This window comes from Coregonus clupeaformis, chromosome 40, assembly GCF_020615455.1.
Source record: "Coregonus clupeaformis isolate EN_2021a chromosome 40, ASM2061545v1, whole genome shotgun sequence".
Lineage (NCBI taxonomy): Eukaryota > Metazoa > Chordata > Actinopteri > Salmoniformes > Salmonidae > Coregonus > Coregonus clupeaformis.
Genome location: NC_059231.1, coordinates 25,481,409 through 25,503,517, shown reverse-complemented (window position 1 = coordinate 25,503,517; position 22,109 = coordinate 25,481,409). Strand labels below are relative to the sequence as shown.

The 22,109-nt window shown below is 44.5% G+C and overlaps 1 protein-coding gene and 1 pseudogene across 3 annotated transcripts; both read left to right on the top strand.

Moving 5' to 3' along the window:
- The first annotated feature begins 1,931 nt into the window (after window positions 1-1,931).
- Window positions 1,932-9,506, top strand: LOC121571619 (phosphatidylinositol N-acetylglucosaminyltransferase subunit A-like). 3 transcript variants are annotated; one of them, XM_041883187.2, is made up of 7 exons: window positions 1,932-2,415; window positions 6,467-6,980; window positions 7,378-7,648; window positions 7,823-7,955; window positions 8,056-8,188; window positions 8,455-8,661; window positions 8,826-9,506. In XM_041883187.2, the coding sequence occupies exons 2-7, from the start codon at window positions 6,534-6,536 to the stop codon at window positions 9,117-9,119; spliced, it is 1,485 nt and encodes a 494-aa protein (XP_041739121.1). In that variant the 5' UTR covers window positions 1,932-2,415; window positions 6,467-6,533; the 3' UTR covers window positions 9,120-9,506. The 3 variants fall into 3 exon arrangements, with proteins under 3 accessions (XP_041739121.1, XP_041739122.1, XP_045068056.1); XM_041883188.1 differs by lacking the exon at window positions 1,932-2,415 and adding an exon at window positions 3,497-3,655; XM_045212121.1 differs by lacking the exon at window positions 1,932-2,415 and having other exon boundaries at window positions 6,231-6,980.
- An 8,151-nt stretch (window positions 9,507-17,657) lies between these two features.
- On the top strand, window positions 17,658-19,982 carry LOC121572507 (annotated as a pseudogene).
- The last annotated feature ends 2,127 nt before the right edge of the window (window positions 19,983-22,109 follow it).

Below are 22,109 nucleotides of genomic sequence, written 5' to 3'. Positions count from 1 at the left end.
ATTCGAAATGGTCGGTGATCTGTTTGTTAACTTGGCTTTCAAATACTTTCGAAAGGCAGGGCAGGATGGATATAGGTCTGTAACAGTTTGGTGGAAAGAGTGCTAGGTAAAGTGAAGGCTGTGAGGATCACGAGAGACGGGCTTGTTTATATTTTTTGTGCTTCTGCGGATCAGAAGGAACGTGCGTTTAGTCTCACCCGATTTGATACGTTTGAAGTGTCGTGTGTGTCTCTTCGGAATAGGGCACCCCTCAAGGGGGTTATATCTGGCTTCTCATGGGAAGTCGATTTTGAAGAGATGAAACATATTCCTGGAGTGATTGATGCACGTCGGATGAATCGTGTGGTGAATGGTGTAAAAGTGAAGAGTCTATCTGTTATTTTGTTTTTGATTTGGAGTCTTTCCCTACTCAAGTGCAGTTGGGATATATAAACTAAAGGGTCAGAGCATTTATCCCAAGACTAATCTGTGATCATTGTAAAGCTTTTGGTCAAGTTGTGGAAAATATCATATAATGTGTTTTAAAAGTGAGGAAAATGTGATATGTTGCAATTGTGGTGGGAACCATGAAGCTACATCTTTCGATTGCCCGACAAGGGTGAAAGAGAATGAGGTGGCCAAAGTCAGGGCTGTCCAGAGCATTTCATATGCAGCAGCTGTTAAAGGGTTGAGGGTTTGAATGGTGCTCCTGAAGAGTCCATGGTGGTGGATAGGCCTTCACTGCAGGCTGCAGGCGTTGCCTTTCACCAGCAGGACACTGACATTTTAAAGGTTAAGAAGGTAGACTTTGTGGCCTTTATAGCTATGGTGATTAATGGCACTACCAAGGTGGAGAGAAGGTCCAGGAAGATAGATATCAGTAGCCTCCAACTGCTCTTAAACACTAGTAAAACTAAATGCATGCTCTTCAATCGAACGCTGCTGGCACCCGCCCACCCGACTAGAATCACCACTCTCGACGGGTCTGACCTAGAGTATGTGGACAACTACAAATACCTAGGTGTCTGGTTAGACTGTAAACTCTCCTTCCAGACTCACATTAAGAATCTCCAATCCAAAGTTAAATCTAGAATCGGCTTCCTATTTCGCAACAAAGCCTCCTTCACTCATGCTGCCAAACATGCCCTCGTAAAACGGACTATCCTACCGATCCTTGATTCGGCGATGTCATTTACAAAATAGCCTCCAACACTCTACTCAGCAAATTGGATGTAGTCTATCACAGTGCCATCCGTTTTGTCTCCAAAGCCCCATACACTACCCACCACTGTGACCTGTACGCTCTTGTTGGCTGGTCCTCACTACATGTTCGTCGTCAAACCCACTGGCTCCAGGCCATCTATAAATCACTGCTAGGCAAATCCCCGCCTTATCTTAGCTCATTGGTCACCATAGCAGCACCCACCCGTAGTCTGCGCTCCAGCAGGTATATCTCACTGGTCATTCCCAAAGCCAACACCTCCTTTGGCCGCCATTCCTTCCAGTTCTCTGCTGCCAATGACTGGAACGAATTGCAAAAATCTCTGAAGCTGGAGACTCTTATCTCCCTCACTAACTTTAAGCATCAGTTGTCAGAGCACCTTACCGATCACTGCACATGTACACAGCCCATCTGAAATTAGCCCACCCAACTACCTCATCCCTATATTGTTATTTATTTTGCTCTTTTGCACCCCAGTATCTCTATTTGCACATAATCTCTTGCACATCTATCATTCCAGTGTTAATACTAATTGTAATTATTTTGCACTATAGCCTATTTATTGCCTTATCTCCATAACTTGCTACATTTGCACACACTGTATATAGATTTTCTGTTGTATTTTTGGCTTTATGTTTTGTTTTACCCCATATGTAACTCTGTGTTGTTGTTTTTATCGCACTGCTTTGCTTTATCTTGGCCAGGTCGCAGTTGTAAATGAGAACTTGTTCTCAACTGGCTTACCTGGTTAAATAAAGGTGAAATAAAAATAAAAATAAAATTGTGGATGCAGCGAAGCGGTTCCTGGGGTTGAGAGATTTCTCAGCGGAGGAGTTACATGGAATATTGGCACAAGCCGTACCACCCTCTCAGGCCCTAGATATGGAGATTGAAAGGAGGAAGAAGTGGGAGTTTTGTTTTGGTCAATGTACTATTTTTATTTGGGTGGATTAAGGTAGTTTCCCTATCACATATGGATTTTTTTTAACCTTGTTTTGATTTTTCAACCCGTCCAGTTGGTGGCGGCAATACACCTTTTTGGGTTGTAGTCTGCCATAAAACCTGCAGAAGAAGAAGAAGAAGAACGTCTCATTGTTCTATCTGTGACACGATGACGCGGAGCAGGAAGTGTCTGTGCTGTTTTGATTGACGATGCACTGAGACAAAGTTGTTGATTTATATAAAACAAAAAGCAATTTCACTTTGTTTTGAAGGTAAGGTCGTAGTCAAGTCTGAACCCTCTGAATGTCCTTTGCAGCATCATAGCAAACATACTAGCTTACCTAGCTTAATTTGTAACGTTAACTAGCCAGCTAAGAAGCTACTGTAGTTAGTTACCTCCAAGCTACAACTGAATGGGTTATCTACACTGAGTGTACAAACATTAGGAACCATGGATATATTCATGGGGCCAAGGAAAATACGTATAATAATAATTTATCTTTCGTCTCTCTGTGTTTCATAATTGACCTTCAATTCTCAAGACACTGAATGTATGTGGTCCTCTGTAGCTCAATTGGTAGAGCATGGCGCTTGTAACGCCAGGGTAGTGGGTTCGATCCCCGGGACCACCCATACGTAAAAATGTATGCACGGATGACTGCAAGTCGCTTTGGATAAAAGCGTCTGCTAAATGGCTTATTATTATTATATTATATCTCACCGGAGAAACCATCCGAGCGAGCGAAACCGCACACCTCTGTCTCTACGTGTAGACTATCTATCTGATGCTGTCTGGTCCAAACGAGTATGACATTGTTGCCATCCCTAACATTGAATGGAATGCAACGGAAGCCAGCGGGCATTTGGCCTCCCTTGATTAAAAAAATATATATACAAAATGTGCCAATCAGTTTAAGATAAACTGAGCGAGCTCAGCTTAAGCTAAACTGAGCGAACTCAACCTTGAATGGTCCTGGCGCACCAAAAAAATTGTCAAGGGAAGCCAGCTTGGATTTTGGCATCCCTCCTATCAAATCGCTAAATTTGGCCCTTTCCTAAATTAGCCATGTATGGAGATAGGGATTTGGACTTGTGGTTTTACTTAATTCTCCATACTGGCCAATTATTATTTTACATTTTAGTAATTTAGCAGACGCTCTTATCCAGAGCGACTTACAGTTAGTGAGTGCATACATTTTCATACTGGCCCCCCGTGGGAATCGAACCCACAACCCTGGCGTTGCAAGTGCCATGCTCTACCAACTGAGCTACCAACCATTAATTCATACATTGTTGTGCCCCTGGCCTGAGAGGATGGAAGTTCAATATGTAGCAGGCTAATGTTAACTAGCTAAAGTTGCCTATGAATGGAAGTTAGGCTAGCAAGCAAGCATTTTAGCCAGGTAGCCTAGGACAACAAAAAGTAAAAGCGTGAACTGTATGGCAGAGTGATAGACCGTTTCGTCAACATGAAAGAAAGGAGGATGGCATTGGCGTTTCTCTACAAATAGGGTGAGTCAACATATTTTTCTACTTGCGTGCACACACACTCACGCAAACAGGACCATGGACATCCACATCTTCTTTAGCTTACGTTGATTGGAATAAATTGTTTTGGTATCTTTTAGTTGTCACTGTATTAAACTAAGCAGAGGTGATTTGATAATGTTGAAGTTGAAATGGTGCTGGAATAGTGGAGGCAGCTCCTGTTTTCTTTGCGACTTGCGGTAACTCTCTGTGGTTCTAAATCAATAGTTATTTAGTGGTCTGTAAAATCCGGAAACATTACCTTGCTTGACCATGCTGTAGGTCATGTAACTGTCTGTTAAATGCAATATGCTCTGTGGACTAAACAGGACAGAGGTTGGTATCCGGTTTTGTGATAAAACAAAGGTGTGGTTGAATTAATTCTGCCACTGTGTCTTCTTATTCTTTAGGCCTATATATCACGGTCGCAAGGCATATGAGTTAACAGGTTATAGAGCAAACAACACAATTGTCACAACACAGGTTGTAATATGGCCTTTTTTATGGCTTCCCCAGTGATTTTACCCACGCCCCGCTACTGTTAGGAACACCTACTCTTTCCATGACGTAGACTGACCAGGTGAAAGCTATGATCCCTTATTGATGTCACTTGTTAAATCCACTTTAATCAGTGTAGATGAATGGCAGGACACAGGTTAAATAATTATTTTTAAGCCTTGAGACAATTGAGACATGGATTGTGTACGTGTGCCATTCAGAGGGTGAATGGGCAAGACAAAACATTGATAACCTGCCTAAATGACTACCGACCCGTAGCACTGACGTCTGTAGCCATGAAGTGCTTTGAAAGGCTGGTCATGGCTCACATCAACACCATTATCCCAGAAACCCTAGACCCACTCCAATTTGCATACCGCTCCAACAGATCCACAGATGATGCAATCTCTATTGCACTCCACACTGCCCTTTCCCACCTGGACAAGAGGAACACCTACGTGAGAATGCTATTCATTGACTACAGCTCAGCATTCAACACCATAGTGCCCTCAAAGCTCATCACTAAGCTAAGGATCCTGGGACTAAACACCTCCCTCTGCAACTGGATCCTGGACTTCCTGACGGGCCGCCCCCAGGTGGTAAGGGTAGGTAACAACACATCTGCCACACTGATCCTCAACACGGGGGCCCCTCAGGGGTGCGTGCTCTGTCCCCTCCTGTACTCCCTGTTCACCCATGACTGCATGGCCAGGCACGACTCCAACACCTTCATTAAGTTTGCTGACGACACAACAGTGGTAGGCCTGATCACCGACAACGATGAGACAGCCTATAGGGAGGAGGTCAGAGACTTGGCCGTGTGGTGCCAGGATAACAACCTCTCCCTCAACGTGACCAAGACAAAGGAGATGATTGTGGACTACAGGGGAAAAAAAGAGGACTGAGCACGCCCCTATTCTCAGCGACAGGGCTGTAGTGGAACAGGTTGAGCGCTTCAAGTTCCTTGGTGTCCACATCACCAACGAACTATCATGGTCCAAACACACCAAGACAGTCGTGAAGAGGGCACGACAAAGCCTATTCCCCCTCTGGAGACTGAAAAGATTCGGCATGGGTCCTCAGATCCTCAAAAAATTATACAGTTGCACCATCGAGAGCATCCTGACTGGTTGCATCACCGCCTGGTATGGCAACTGCTTGGCCTGGCCTCCGACCGCAAGGCACTACAGAGGGTAGCGCGTACGGTCCAGTACATCACTGGGGCCAAGTTTCCTGCCATCCAGGACCTCTATACCAGGCTGTGTCAGAGGAAGGCCCTCAAAATTGTCAAAGACTCCAGCCACCCTAGTCATAGACTGTTCTCTCTGCTACCGTACGGCAAGCGGTACCGGAGTGCCAAGTCTAGGTCCAAAAGACTTCTCAACAGCTTCTATCCCCAAGCCATAAGACTCCTGAACAGCTAATCATGGCTACCCGGACTATTTGCACTGCCCCCCCCCCCACCCCATCTTTTTACGCTGCTGCTACTCTGTTAATTATTTATGCATAGTCACTTTAACTCTACCCACATGTACATATTACTTCAACTACCTCAACTAGCCGGTGCCCCCGCACATTGACTCTGCACCGGTACCCCCCTGTATATATAGCCTCCCTACAGTTATTTTATTTTACTTCTACTCTTTTTTTTCTCAACACTTTTTTGTTGTTGTTTTATTTTACTTTTTTATTACAAATAAATGCACTGTTGGTTAAGGGCTGTAAGTAAGCATTTCACTGTAATGTCTGCACCTGTTGTATTCGGCGCATGTGGCCAATAAAATTTGATTTGATTTGAAGTGCCTTTGAACTGGGTATGGTAGTAGGTGCCAGGGCGCTCTGGTTTGAGTGTGTCAAGAACTGCAATGCTGCAGGGTTTTTCACGCTCAACCATTTCCCGTGTGTATCAAGAATGGTCCATCACCCAACGGACATCCAGCCAACTTGACACAACTGTGGGAAGCATTGGAGTCGACATGGGCCAGCATCCCTGTGGAACGCTTTCGACACCTTGTAGAGTCATGCCCTGACGAATTGAGGCTGTTCTGAGGGCAAAAGGGGGTGCAACTCAATATTAGGAAGGTGTTCCTAATGTTTTTTACACTCCGTGAATAAGCCACTACAAAGATTCGACTAGCTCGACTAGCTAGCTTGCAACCGCTTATTCATAAGATCATCTTTCTATAAGCTTCATTACCAAAGTGTATGATACAGTATTTAGATCGAGTCCTAGGTTAACCTGAGCAGATTGTGTTCTTGTATCTAGCCATTGTAATGTGTATTTCATTATTTACGTAGGTGCATGGTTGCTCTACATGTGAAACGACTGTATGAGTGACGCATACAACCACAGCACTCCACTACCATGGGCCAGCGAAGGAGGGGGACGGCTGCCCAAGCTCCCCCAGCAAACAGACACCCTGACGGGCTCATAGTAGCTCCCCAGGCCCCAGCCAGGAAACACAACATTTGCATGGTGTCAGACTTCTTCTACCCCAACATGGGAGGGGTGGAGAGCCACATCTACCAGCTATCCCAGTGTCTGATAGAGAAGGGCCACAAGGTGGTGATCGCCACCCACGCCTACGGCTGCAGAAAGGGGGTCCGCTACCTGCCCAACGGGCTCAAGGTCTACTACCTGCCCCTGCAGGTGATGTACAACCAGTCCACCGTAACCACCTGCTTCCACAGCCTGCCACTACTGCGCTGTGTGTTCGTCAGGGAGCGCATCACCGTGGTGCACGCCCACAGCTCCTTCTCCGCCATGGGCCACGATGCACTCTTCCACGCCAAGACCATGGGCCTCAACACGGTGGGTAGCAGTCTAGCAGAGAGGGTGTTGTGAGTGGTGAATCTAAGCCTACTTTTGACCGAAAGTAGTGCACTATAGGAATATGGTGCCATTGCAGACGCATTCTAAGGCAAGACGGTAGCACAGGGCTGCCCATCCCTCTTCCTGGAGATCTACTGTCCTGTGGGTTTTCAGTCCAACCCTAATTTAACACACCTGATTCTACTTATTAGCTGCTCAACAAGACCTCAACTAGCTGAATCAGATATGCTAAATTAGGGTTGGACTGAAAACCTACAGGACAGTAGATCTCCAGGAAGAGGGTTGGGCAGCCCTGCGGTAGCATATCACATTCCTGAAATAGCTTTTTATGTGTCCATCTAGTATAAATAACTAAAGGTTGTTTTCTGTTTTACAGGTGTTCACTGACCACTCCCTCTTCGGTTTTGCTGACGTCAGCTCGGTGCTGACCAATAAGCTGCTGACTGTGTCTCTGTGCGATACCAATCACATTGTGTGTGTGTCGTACACCAGTAAAGAGAACACAGTGCTCAGGGCAGGGCTCGACCCCAAGATTGTTTCTGTCATCCCCAATGCCGTCGACCCCAGAGACTTCACCCCCGACCCCTCCCAACGGCATGTCGACAGGATCACCATTGTTGTGATCAGCCGTCTCGTCTACCGCAAAGGTAGGGTGGGAGGGAGGGAGGGGTGAGACTATATACTTTATATAATGATAAATGTGGACCACACATAACAAAAAGATGATCTATGTGTGCCTGTCATTTATTATTACATACAGTTCCGGTAGGTATGATTGTAGGAGTGTGAAGTGTCATTCCCTGCTCTTTACCTTTTTTAAGGAATAGATCTTCTGGGAAGGATCATCCCAGAGCTCTGCCTGAAACATCCAGATCTACATTTCCTGATTGGTGGAGAGGGACCAAAGAGAATCGTGTTGGAGGAAGTGAGAGAGAAATACCAGCTACACGACAGGTACAATTATACAGTGATGTGTGTGTGTATGTATGTGGTTGTATGTACGTATGTGTTTATATGTACTGTATGTATATGAGTTGCTTCTCTCTCTCCCCAGGGTGCATCTCCTGGGGGCCCTGGAGCATAAGGATGTGCGTGGGGTGTTGGTCCAGGGACATATCTTCCTCAACACCTCCCTGACTGAGGCCTTCTGCATGGCCATAGTGGAGGGAGCCAGCTGTGGACTACAGGTGGGTTCATCCCTTATTACAACACAGGCCAGGTACAGTATATGTTAACTGGTGCACTTTGAGATAAAGTGGTTGATACCTGGGACTGGTTGGGTGTTAGTCAGGGATAGTCTAATGAGAAGCAGTGGTGGATTGAGTGGGTGTTTGTGCATTACGATTAATGGGGCAATGAGGTGAACTTTGTATATGTGTGGGTGTTTAGATGTTGAGTATGCTTGTGATGTGAGAGATTTCAAGATCTGATAATTTTGTGTGTGTGCTTGTAGGTGGTAAGTACGCGTGTTGGAGGGATCCCAGAGGTTCTGCCTGAGGATCTGATCACCCTGTGCGAGCCCACCGTGCATTCTCTGTGTGCCGGCCTGGAGAGTGTCATCGCTAGGCAACTATCAGGCCGGGTTGCCTCCCCCGCCACCATCCACGCCCATGTCCGCACCCTGTACACCTGGAGGAACGTCGCAGAGAGGACAGAGAAGGTAGGCTCAAACATGCTTCTGTTTTACTCTATATTTTATTATGTTTCATAAATCTACACTGTGATACACTTTCATAATACCTTTCATTGACACAGACTGAGATACTGATGAGGTCTAATTATAGTGATACTAACACTGTGTCAATGCTCTCTCTATTTTGTCAGGTGTATGACTGCGTCGTTGGGAAGGAGGTTCTTCCTCTGGACAGACGGCTGCTCAGACTGAGGGCACACTGTGGCCCCGTGGCAGGCTCCATCTTTTCCCTCTTTGCTGTTCTCGACTTCCTCTTCCTGCTCCTCCTCCGCTGGCTCCTCCCAGACCGCCTCATAGACATTGCCATGGACGCCACAGGCCCCCAGGGATTGTGGAGGCGGGGCTTGGGCGATAGGAAAGGAACTCACTCTAAAAGTGCCGTCTTGACAAAGGAGGAGCCAGGTGGTCACAAGACCAAGTTATGATCACAACTCCAAGCAGGCACAAGTCCTTATCCTATTATATAACTCCTGATATATTGATACCTGACCCCACTACCTTATGACCTGTGGAGACTGACCAGTCATTTTTTTTTTCTTGCTCAGGTAAAGTTAAGACTTATATTCATTGTAATCCCTGAATGTGAAGCACTCCTGTTTTTATATTTCACTCAGTTTGATTTGATTTTCATTTCTCTACCCATGATTTGCACTGAATAACGAAGGGATATAGGCGCACAGAATTATTTGACATAGGAAAAAGGTTGAGGGTATACCGATCTCACGATGATGGCTGTGTGTAGCCTGATGATGCACTGCTTCCTGGATCTTGACCTATAATGTAAATAAGTAAAGTAAAGTTTTTCATAATTACCTATTTTGTCCCTTAACGATGTTGGTGACCTGTCACTTTTTTTATTTCAAGAATTTATTTTTACTATTTTCAACATTGTAGAATAATAGTGAAGACATCAAAACCATGAAATAACACATGGAGTCATGTAGTAATCAAAAAAGTGTTAAACAAATGTTTTATATTTGAGATTCTTCAAAGTAGCCACCCTTTGCCTTGAAGACAGCTCAAATAAGCAAAGAGAAACGACAGTCCATCATTACTTTAAGACATGAAGGGCAGTCAATCCGGAAAATTTCAAAAACGTTAAGTTTCTTCAAGTGCAGTCGCAAAAACCATCAAGTGCTATGATGAAACTGGCTCTCATGAAGACCCAGAGTTACCTCTGCTACAGAGGATAAGTTCATTAGAGTTAACTGCACCTCAGATTGCAGCCCAAATAAATGCTTCACAGAGTTCAAGTAACAGACACATCTCAACATCAACTGTTCAGAGGAGACTGCGTGAATCAGGCCTTCATGGTTGAATTGATGCAAAGAAATCACTACTAAAGGACACCAATAAGAAGAGGATTTGCTTGGGCCAAGAAACATGAGCAATGGACATTAGAAAGGTGGAAATCTGTCCTTTGGTCTGATGAGTCCAAATTTGAGATTTTTGGTTCCAACTGCCGTGTCTTTGTGAGACGCAGAGTAGGTGAACGGAGGATCTCCACATGTGGTTCCAACCGTGAAGCATGGAGGAGGAGGTGTGGGGGTGCTTTGCTGGTGACACTGTCAGTGATTTATTTAGAATTCAAGGCACACTTAACCAGCATGGCTACCACAGCATTCTGCAGCGATACGCCATCCCATCAGGTTTGCCCTTAGAGGGACTATCATTTGTTTTTCAACAGGACAATGACCCAAAACAAACCTCCAGGCTGTGTAAGGGCTATTTGACGGAGAGTGATGGAGTGCTGCATCAGATGACCTGGCCTCCACAATCACCCGACCTCAGCCCAATTGAGATGGTTTGGGATGAGTTGGACCGCAGAGTGAAGGGAAAGCAGCCAAGTGCTCAGCATATGTGGGAACTCCTTCAAGACTGTTGGAAAAGCATTCCTCATGAAGCTGGTTGAGAGAATGCCAAGAGTGTGCAAAGCTGTCACCAAGGCAAAGGGTGGCTACTTTGAAAAATATAAAGTATATTTTGATTTATTTAACACTTTTTTGGTTACTACATGATTCCATATTTGTTATTTAATAGTTTATTCTACAATGTAGAAAATAGTAAAAATAAAGAAAAACCCTTGAATGAGTAGGTGTGTCCAAACTTTTGACTGGTACTGTAAGTATTCAGAACCTTTGCTATGAGACTGGAAATTGAGCTCAGGTGCATCCTGTTTCCATTGATCATCCTTTAGATGATTCTACAACTTGATTGGAGTCCATTTGTGGTAAATGCAATTGATTGGACATGATTTGGAAAGGCACACACCTGGCTATATAAGGTCCCACAGTTGATAGTGCATGTCAGAGCAAAAACCAAGCCATGAGGTCGAAGATCTCAGAGACAGGATTTTGTCGAGGCACAGATCTGGGGACAAGTACCAAAACATTTTGCAGCATTGAAGGTCCCCAAGAACACAGTGGCCCCCATCATTCTTAAATAGAAGAAGTTTGGAACCACCAAGACTCTTCCTAAAGCTGGCCGGCCGGCCAAACTGAGCAAACGGGGGAGAAGGGCCTTGGTCAGGGAGGTGACCAAGAACCCGACTGTCACTCTGAAAGACCTCCAGAGTTCCACTGTAGAGATGGAAGAACCTTCCAGAAGGACAACCATCTCTGCAGCACTCCACCAATCAGGCCTTTATGGTAGAGTGGCCAGACGGAAGCCACTCCTCAGTAAAAGGCACATGACAGCCCGCTTGGAGTTTGCCAAAAGGCACCTAAAGGACTCTGACCATGAGAAACAAGATTCTCTGGTCTGATGAAACCAAGATTGAACTCTTTGGCCTGAATGCCAAGTGTCATGTCTGGAGGAAACCTGGCACCATCACTACAGTGAAGCATGGTGGTGGCAGCATCATACTGTGGGGATGTTTTTCAGCGGCAGGGACTTGGAGACTAGTCAGGATAGAGGGAAAGCTGAACGGAGCAAAGTACAGAGAGATCCTTGATGAAAACCTGCTCCAGAGCGCCCAGGACCTTAGACTAGAGCAAAGGTTCACCTTACAACATGACAACTACCCTAAGCACACAGCCAAGACAACGCAGGAGTGGCTTCGGGACAAGTCTTTGAATGTCCTTGAGTGGCCCAGCCAGAGCCCGGACTTGAACCCGATCGAACATCTCTGGAGAGACCTGAAAATAGCTGTGCAGCGAAGCTCCCCATCCAACCTGACAGAGCTTGAGAGGATCTGCAGAGAAGAATGGGAGAAACTCCCCAAATACAGGTGTGCCAAGCTTGTAACGTCATATCCAAGAAGCCTCGAGGCTGTAATCACTGCCAAATGTGCTTCAACAAAGTATTGAGTAAAGGGTCTGAATACTTATGTAAATGTAATTTAAAAAATGTTTTACAAATGTACAAAAAAAATCTAAAAACCTGTTTTTGCTTCGTCATTATGGGGTATTGTGTGTAGATTGATGAGGGGGAAAAAAACAATGTAATCCATTTTAGAATAAGGCTGTAATGTAACAAAATCTGGAAAAAGTCGATGGGTCTGAATACTTTCCGAATGCACTGTATTTTCAATAGTTAGCTATAATTTCATTATTAAAATGCTATATGCCAATCCAGCCATGGTTATAACAGGCAATATCTGCATTGGCTTAACGCAGTTTCTCTGGACCCCTGCAAGGTAGGAGTTAACCCTCCCCCACCAAATAAATAATATGTCAGCCAGACCAGGGTTTCCCAAACTCTATCCTGGGACCCCCTGGGTGCACGTTTTGATTTTTGACCTAGCAATACTCAGCTGATTCAAAAAAGCAAAGCTTGATGATGAGTGGGTTATTTGAATCAGCTGTGTAGTGCTAGGGCAAAAACCAAAACATGCATCCAAGGGGGCCCCCAGGACCGAGTTTGGAAAACCCTGAGCCAGACAGCCTCTCACAAAGTATTGACCAGGGCTGGATGGAGAGATGTTAGCTGTGTGGGGTTGGGGGAATGGGATGGGATGGAAGGTGGAGGAATGGAATGGGATGGGATGGGATGGGAGGTGGGGGGTGCTCTATATTTAATGTATTATTTCTTAAACTTTATAATCAAAATGATCAATACTTTGTAGTTATGTATCTTTTGTAATGATTTTTTTTCCTTCTTTTTTAAAAATTCTTCTGAGTGGCAGCCCAAATTAAATTGTATTTGTCACTTGCGCCGAATACAACAGGTGTAGACCTTACCGTGAAATGCTTACTTACAAGACCTTAACCAACAATGCAGTTTAAAGAAAATATTTACTAAATAAACTAAAGTAAAAAACAGTAACACAATAAAATAACAATAACGAGGCTATATACGGGGGGTACAGGTACCGAGTCAATGTGCGGGAGTACAGGTTAGTCGAGGTAATTGAGGTAATATGTACATGTAGGTAGGGGTAAAGTGACTATGCATAGATAATAAACAGTGAGTAGCAGCAGTGTAAAAAAGCAAGGGGGGGAGGGGGTCAATGCAAATAGTCCGGGTAGCCATTTGATTAATTTTTCAGCAGTCTTATGGCTTGGGGGTAGAAGCTGTTAAGGAGCCTTTTTGACCTAGACTTGGCGCTCCGTGCAGTAGCGGAAAGAACAGTCTATGACTTGGGTGGCTGGAGTCTTTGATAATTTTTTGGGCCTTCCTCTGACACCACCTTGTATAGAGGTCCTGGATGGCAGGAAGCTTGGCCCGTGATTTACTGGGCCGTAGACTTTCTTTTCAAGTCTGAGGATAGGGCACCATTCACACATCGTTAGGGGCGTAGACTGGGTAATGCACATCTATTGTTGTCACTATAAAAACACATTTACTGCCTAAAGAGATTCAGGGTATTCATGAGCCCCTAATGTGTCAAAGAGATGTAGAAGAGAGAGTACTGTATGCAGAGAGGTTCCAGAGATGCTGGACACTCACTCCCATAGCAAACAAAGGCCTATGTTTCCATGAACCTCTAGCCTTTTGGTGGCCCTAAGCGAGATTTGGTTGCCACCCCTCGCTGGCAAAACATTTTAGTGGCCAAAAGGCTAGAGGCGGCTCTGCATACAGTATTGACTTTTCATTCAAAGGTTAATGGAAACATAGGCCTGTGCTGGACACTCCCATAGCAATATTCCCGTTTTAAAGCTAATTGCCTGCAATTCTACACATTTTTCCATTAATTATGCCATGTTCATGTGATACAGTGCCTTCAGAAATTATTCATACCCCTTGACTTATTCCATATTTTGTTATGTTACAGCCTGAATTCAACATTGATTAAAAATATTTTTACACACAATATCTACACACATTACCGCATAATGACAAAGTAAAAAAAAAATGGTTTGTGCAAATTTATTTAAAATGAAATACATAAATATCTAATTTACATAATTATTCACACCCCTGGGTCAATACAAGTTAGAATCTCATTTGGCAGTGATTACAGCTGTGAGTCTTTCTGGGTAAGTCTTTAAGTATTATACAATATTTGCCCATTATTCTTTTCAAAATTCTTCAAGCAATGTCAAATTGTTGTTGATCATTGCTAGACAACCATTTTCAAGTCTTGCCATAGATATTCAAGCAGATTTAAGTCAAAACTGTAACTAGGCCACTCAGAAACATTCAGTCTTCTTGGTGAGCAATTCCAGTGTAGATTTGGCCTTGTGGTTTAGGTTGTTGTCCTGCAAAAGGTGAATTAATCTACAGTGGCTTGCGAAAGTATTCACCCCCCTTGGCATTTTTCCTATTTTGTTGCCTTACAACTTGGAATTAAAATGGATTTTGGGGGGGTTTGTATCATTTGATTTACACAACATTCCTACCACTTTGAAGATGCAAAATATTTTTTATTGTGAACCAAACAATAAATAAGACAAATAAACAGGATTTGAACTATTATTTTCTGGCCACTCTTCCGTAAAGCCCAGCTCTGTGGAGTGTATGGCTTAAAGTGGTCCTATGGACAGACAATCTCCGATGTGGAGCTTTGCAGGTCCTTCAGGGTTATCTTTGGTCTCTTTGTTGCCTCTCTGATCAATGCCCTCCTTGCCTGGGCCGTGAGTTTTGGTGGGCGGCCCTCTCTTGGCAGGTTTGTTGTGGTGCCATATTCTTTCAATTTTTTAATAATGGATTCAATGGTGCTCTGTGGGATGTTCAAAGTGACAGATATTTTTTTATAACCCAACCCTGATCTGTACTTCTCCACAACTTTGTCCCTGACCTTTTTGGAGAGCTCCTTGATCTTCATGGTGCCGCTTGCTTGGTGGTGCCCCTTGCTTAGTGGTGTTGCAGACTCTGGGGCCTTTCAGAACAGGTGTTTATATACTGAGATCATGTGACAGATCATGTGACACTTAGATTGCACACAGGTGGACTTTATTTAACTAATTATGTGACTTCTGAAGGTAATTGGTTGCACCAGATCTTATTTAGGGGCTTCATAGCAAAGGAGGTGAATACATATGCACAATTTTTTTTCATTTCAGTTCACCAATTTGGACTATTTTGCGCATGTCCATTACATGAAATCCAATTAAAATTCCATTTAAATTACAGGTTGTAATGCAACAAAATAGGAAAAATGCCAGTGTCTGGTGGAAAGCAGATTTTCCTCTAGGATTTTGCCTGTGCTTAGCTCCATTCCGTTTCTTTTTTATCAGTATTACTTTAGTGTCTTGTTGCAGAATATTTGTTATTCTGTACAGGCTTCCTTCTGTTCACTCTGTCAATTAGGTTAGTATTGTGGAGTAACTACAATGTTGTTGATCCATCCTCCGTTTTCTCCTATCACAGCCATTAAACTCTGTTGCTGTTTTAAAGTCACCATTGGCCTCATAGTGAAATCCCTGAGCAGTTGCCTTCCTCTCCAGCAACTGAATGAAAAATAACGCCTGTATCTTTGTAGTGACTGTGTGTATTGATTCACCATCCAAAGTGTAAGGAATAACTTCACCATGCTCAAAGGGTTATTCAATGTCTGTTTTTTTTTTTTTTTACCCATCTTCTTTGCGAGGCATTGGAAAACCTCCCTGGTCTTTGTGGTTGAATTTGTGTTTGAAATTCACTGCTCGACTGAGGGACCTTACATATAATTGTTTATGTGGGATACAGAGATGAGGTAGTCATTCAAAAATCATGTTAAACACTTATTGCACACAGAGGGAGTCCATGCAACTTATTATGTGATTTTTTTACTCCTGGATGTATTTAGGGTTGAATACTTATTGACTAATTTTACATTTACATTTTAGTCATTTAGCAGACGCTCTTATCCAGAGCGACTTACAGTTAGTGAGTGCATACATTTTCATACTGGCCCCCCGTGGGAAACGAACCCACAACCCTGGCGTTGCAAGCGCCATGCTCTACCAACTGACATTTCAGCTTTTCATTTTTTATTAATTTGTAAGAATGTCTAAAAACATAATTCCACTTCGACATTATGGGGTGTTGTGTGACGGCCACTGACCAAAAATCTCAATTGAATCCATTTTAAATTCAGGCTGTAATGCACCAACATTTTGCAAAAGTCAAAGGGTGTGAATCGTTTCTGAAGGTACTGTATCTGAGTGAGAGTGACTAGCAAAATCAATGTGGGCCCCCTGGAGGTCAGGGTCCCTGGGCACATGCCCTGAGTGCCCAGTCGGAAATGTGGTCATGATTACTACAAGGTTTATAGCTGGATAGACTACCTTACCTAGTAATGCAATTGTTTTGCTGACATGGGCTAATTGAGAGACTGTCAGTGACTGACATAACAAGTGGAAAACTGCTTATGCACTACCAAATGTCGAAATTGCACCTTGTGTATTCTATTTTAACAGGAACATTTTTCATTGTGAGTTCCCCCCTAGTGGCCGCGGAGCGTGTAGTCTGACTGTATGTATGTAGTTGACATCCAGACTGTTTGTAAAAACTGAACCATGGTTTGATGAAAACATGTTGCTCTATGAAAACCCCCAGTATATCTGTGTGTGTGTCCATCAGTCCATCGTCTGTCCTATGCTTACCTCTATTGTCATCCAAGTTACCCCTATCCCATGGACAGGGGGGTTGTGGAGGTGATACTTGTCGGGGAGGAGGTCGATTGGGGCCTGATAAGAGGTCTGGGAAGGCCAGCAGCAGCCAGACAGGTTTGTGGATTCCACTCACAGGCTAATAGCATGGTTCAGTTACTGTGGAGGAGGCTGCTGTTGTTGTTTGACAATGGGTGCTGTTCAGACTGAGATTGCCCTGTGCAGTCGGCCTTGGAGGGGCCCCTTCCACATCTATGTGGGACTGGCGTGCAACTCACTCACTGCTGCTTTGTCAAAGTACATTCTGTTTAGTAAGTAAGTTAACGTTAGGAGAGAGCAAGAAAGTTAAACACAATTTGAGAGGCCAAGAGATCTTCAGTGTGTTGTGTGCTTTTGCCTGTTGTATTAATGGTGTTGTTCAACATAGAATGGTTGGTGTCCTGAATAAACACTATCTGTTCTCCTAAGAGTTAAGAACTGGAATTGTTTCAGATATTTTTTGGCATTGGTTAAGGTAATGAGAGATGGAGAAAATGGAAGGAGAGAGCAGTTAGATCAATATACTGTATCTTGGTGTCTTTCTAGAAGAATAGAAGAAGAATACTGTCTAGGCCACTGATGGTGTTATTCAAATTGAAAATGAATAAATATATATAATTGTCTTACGAACCAAAGTCTAGTTTCGGAATAGTCCAGTATGTAAAGCAATACATTTCCCTCACAATGGGCAACTGCCTCTCATTTGCACATCAACTCTCCTGGCTGTTCCAACCGGTTTGTCTGATGAATATTAATTTATTTATATTGTTGAGACGAGTATGATCAGTTTGGAGAGAGAGAGGAAGTCTGTGTCCGTGTGGGTGTTTAGTTCACACAGGGAGTGTTTTCGGTGATACTCGGGCAGGGGAGCAGGCAGGAACCGGGCACTGGGGTCCAGGAGGTTGCTTGTCTCGTAATGATGTGCTGTGTTTAGACAGGCTATGAAGGATGTGTGTTTCCACAGACTTGTGGTCAGACAGGACTCCTCTTCACGATGCTGCCTACCATGGTAGACTCCTGATCCTGAGGACTCTGGTCACACAAGTACACAGTCAAAAAAGATGATATACACACACACTAAACATAACACACACATGTTATATACACAACATTAACACATTTTCCTCCACTCTCTCTCAGGGGTTCCATGTGGACATGCTGACCATGGACATGGGTCTATCCCCTCCACCAGGCCTGTCTCGGAGGCCATTGCGCCTGCACCAAGTTCCTGCTGGAGAACGGGGCCAATGTAAGGATGCCATTTTAGATTGACAGTGCACAAAGTGCTCTATAAAGTGAGAGCATTATTACTAATCAGCCATGTGTGTAAGCTAGGCCTATAAGATATTGGAATCGTGGCACTTCACTTGCACATTTACTCTGTCCGTCAGCCTCCCTCTCTGGCTTTTGCGGTGGTGGCTGTATTACTTTTTTTGGTAAATATGTGAACATATTTGTTGTATATTGTTACAATTGTTTCTTGTTCTAGACTTGTGAAATATTGGGCTCTGTCTTTTGACTCCATATCTATAGTTTGTTGTGTCATCGACTTGAGCACCTTTTTGAATGAGGCGTGCACGCGCCATTTGTTAGATCAACCAATCTGCGCTTCGCTTAGCCTAATAACTTAAATGAGAAGCAGCCGTTCTGGAACCAAGACATCCTGGACTCCCTGATCTGGTTAAGACAAGCTGGATATGTTCAGGAAATCCTGAATTTGTTAAACCATCTTTCTGGAATACCCCTCAGGTGTTCTTAATGTTTTGCATACTCAGTGTATGTAGCGTGAGCATCTAAAGCCTCTTCATGTGATTGGCCCTTGTGTTTCTCTGTAGGTGAAGATGGTATCAACTGATGGAGCCACGCCCCTCTTCAATGCCTGCAGCAGTGGGAGTGTTGCCTGTGTCTGACTGATTCTACAGTACAGCTTCACCACACACCTTGTCCACCACCTGTCATCACCCATCCACGAGGCTGCGAAGAGAGGTAAGTGTATGTGGTTGTATTCTACATATGTGTGTTTTTGCGGATGTATTTCATATGCAGAATCAGAATGATCCTTTTATGCAGCATGATGGTGTAATGGTAAACATTGTACTCAGTTAAAGTCGTTTCCCTCCCCAGGTCACAGGGAGTGTCTGGAGGGGTCTCATGGGGCCCACATAGACCTTGAGCTGCCTGGTGTGGGAACCCCTCTGTATACTGCTTGTCTGGCTCAGGCCACCGACTGTGTAGCGAGACCGCTGCAATCAGGTGTTGATGACCAGGGTGGGTGTGGTCAGGACACGTCGTTACACGCAGCAGTGCAAGGGGGAGGAGTCAGGGAGGTGGAGCTGCTGATGGACTACGGGGCTGATGGGAGTTGTAGGAATTCAGACGGGAAGACTCCTATGGAGCTGGCAGCCACGGACACTAGTCAGAACTACAATACAGAAAAGGGGTGAGAATATGCACATTCACGCACAAACACATGCATGCATGAGTCTACCCAAACTTCTTACAGTATGAAAGCCTTCCATCAGTACATAAACTATCAATAGATTTTCCATGTCTAACCTATCTGCTCCCATCCTCTTTTTCGTTCTACCTCCTCATGTCTTTTTCCCCAGGTCCCTGCACTCTCTCTCAGCTGTGTCGATTCTGCATTCGGATGAGTTTGGGACGAACTCGTCTGCACAGAACATCAGGCCTCTACCTCCCTTACAGATTCCAGGCTTTCCTGCTTTAACACTAACACTGGAACAACAACCTTTTCACGTGTTTTGTAAATTACTTTTTATACTGTGTTAGCTTATGACATAGCTATTTTAATTGACTTTTCAACTTGTTCAATGTTTTGAGCAGTGAGTTGGTGACTGAACGATGAATGAATGTCAGATGGTTTTGTATATCCTGGGTTAATAGAAACTGGGTTGACTGTTTTTGTAGCTTTTATCTTTTCTGAGGTTGCTGTATTTTCCCCAAAAAATTATTTTATTCAACATATCCAAAATCGTTTTTTGTTGTTGTCATAAACCCCTTATGTTGCTGTGGACTTGTGTTTAGGTAATTGAGTAATATTACCGGCAGAGGGAGCCCCATCACATACTGTATCTAACCCTGGCCCATTCCCCTGCTGGATCTCTTTGACAAAAGACAAGTTGTGGGCAACTAGTTTTTGTAGTTTATTTGAAAATTCTAATTTTTCAAATACTCCAGTATAATTTATATAGAGTTTCAACTAAAAGGTATACTGAACAAAAATATAAACGCAACATGTTAAGTATTGGTCCCATGTTTCATGAGCTGAAATAAAATATCCCAGAACTTTTCCATAAGCACCAACAGCTTATTTCTCTCAAATTGTGTACACAAATTTGTTTACATCACTGTTAGTGAGCATTTCTCCTTTGCCAAGATAATCCATCCACCTGACTGGTGTGGCATATCAAGAAGCTGATTAAACAGCATGATCATTACACATTTACATTTACGTCATTTAGCAGACGCTCTTATCCAGAGCGACTTACAAATTGGTGCATTCACCTTATAGCCAGTGGGATAACCACTTTACAAGATGTATTTTTTTTTTTTTTTTTTTTTTGGGGGTAAGGGGGGGTAGAAGGATTACTTTATCCTATCCCAGGTATTCCTTAAAGAGGTGGGGTTTCAAGTGCACCTTGTGCTTGGGACAATAAAAGGCCACTAAAATGTGCAGTTGTGTCACACAACACAATGCCACAGATGTCTCAAGTTTTGAGGGAGGTGCAATTGGCATGCTGACTGAAGGAATTTCAACCAGAGCTGTTGCCAGAGAATTTAATGTTAATTTCCAATGTCATTTTAGAAAATTATTCCCAAATATTTAGAAAGAGTTCATCATTTCATGGAGTCTGTGAAGGAAGAAACCACATGGAAAAAGTGATAAACAGGTTACGTGTTATGATTTAACTGGATAAGAACCCAAATGCAGACCAGTACACCAAGCCAGAGAAGTTTTAACAGGTTTATTTACAATGTTCAAAGTCCAGGTTTCCCAATATAGGGGAAGAGCAAGTCCAGGTTACCGGGAGGGTAACAGATCCAGATCAGGGCAGGTGTGGTACCGTAATGTCCTAGTGTCCGTGGTGAGTCCAAAAGAGAGGTCCGGTAATGGAGAGCAGGATGGTGGTGGCAGGAGTGAAGCGGAGGCAGGAGTCAGGTTCCAAATATATGGTCGTCTTGACTATGATCTGACGATGAGTGGTAAGTTTGACCGGGTCTTAAAGGCTGAGGTGATTATGGTGAATGAGCTGCAGCTGGAACCCTGACTCCCGCACACCAGACTTCACTCCTGCAATCAAGGACAGACAGAGGGGAGGGAGAGAGCAGAGAGAGAGCTACCTAGCAGCAGTAGGCCTAACAGTACCCCCCCCTCTACGGACGCCACCTGGCGGCCGACGGGGTTTATCGGGATGTAACCTATGAAACTCTCGGACCAGAGCAGGATCCACAATGAAGCTCCTGGGCACCCAGGAACGTTCCTCAGGACCATAACCCTCCCAATCCACCAGGTACTGGAAACCACGACCCCGGCGGCGAACATCCAGAAGTCGCCGGACAGTGTAGACCGGACCCCCACCCACGATCCTGGGCGGAGGAGGGGGACGAGAGGGCGGGCACAGAGGGCTAACCGACACAGGCTTAATCTGGGAAACATGAAAGGTGGAATGAACCCGTAGGGAGGCAGGAAGCTGTAGCTTAACCGCGCAGGGGGTTAACAATAGACAGTATCTTGAACGGTCCTATAAAACGAGGCGCCATCTTCTTAGACTCCACCTTCAATGGAAGGTCCCGTGACTTCAGCCATACCTCTTGACCAGGAGAGTAACCGGGAGCCTGGGACCGGTGACGGTTGGCTTGCCTCTGCATGTACGCCGAAGCTCGGGACAGAGCTACCCTGGCCTTCCTCCAGACCTTGAAGCAGCGGCGCATGTGGGACTGCACCGAGGTACCGCCAGTTCCCTCTCTTGAGAAGGGAACAGGGGAGGTTGATAACCCAGAGCACACAGAAAAGGAGACAAACCAGAGGAAGCGTTAGTCAAGGTGTTATGAGCATATTCCACCCAGGGGAGCATGGAGCTCCATGACCCAGGGTTAGACCCTGTGACACAGCGAAGAGCGGTCTCCATCTCCTGGTTCGCTCTCTCGGCTTGCCCGTTGGTCTGGGGGTGATATCCAGAGGACAGGCTGGATGTAATGCCCAAAGCTTTACAGAAAGCTTTCCACACCTGGGAGACAAACTGGGGACCCCTGTCAGAGACAATATCCGTGGGTAGACCATGAGAGCGGAACACATGTTCAACCAAAATATCAGCCGTCTCTCTGGCAGTGGGCAGTTTAGGTAGGGCCAAAAAATGAGCGAACTTAGAAAAACGATCA

Excerpts from the sequence above, each read along its gene's own strand:
- LOC121571619 (XM_041883187.2), top strand. The coding sequence starts at position 6,534 with ATGGGCCAGCGAAGGAGGGGGACGGCTGCCCAAGCTCCCCCAGCAAAC. Across the intron at positions 7,649-7,822 it reads CCGTCTCGTCTACCGCAAAG|GAATAGATCTTCTGGGAAGG; the intron begins GTAGGGTGGGAG and ends ACCTTTTTTAAG. Across the intron at positions 8,662-8,825 it reads TCGCAGAGAGGACAGAGAAG|GTGTATGACTGCGTCGTTGG; the intron begins GTAGGCTCAAAC and ends CTATTTTGTCAG.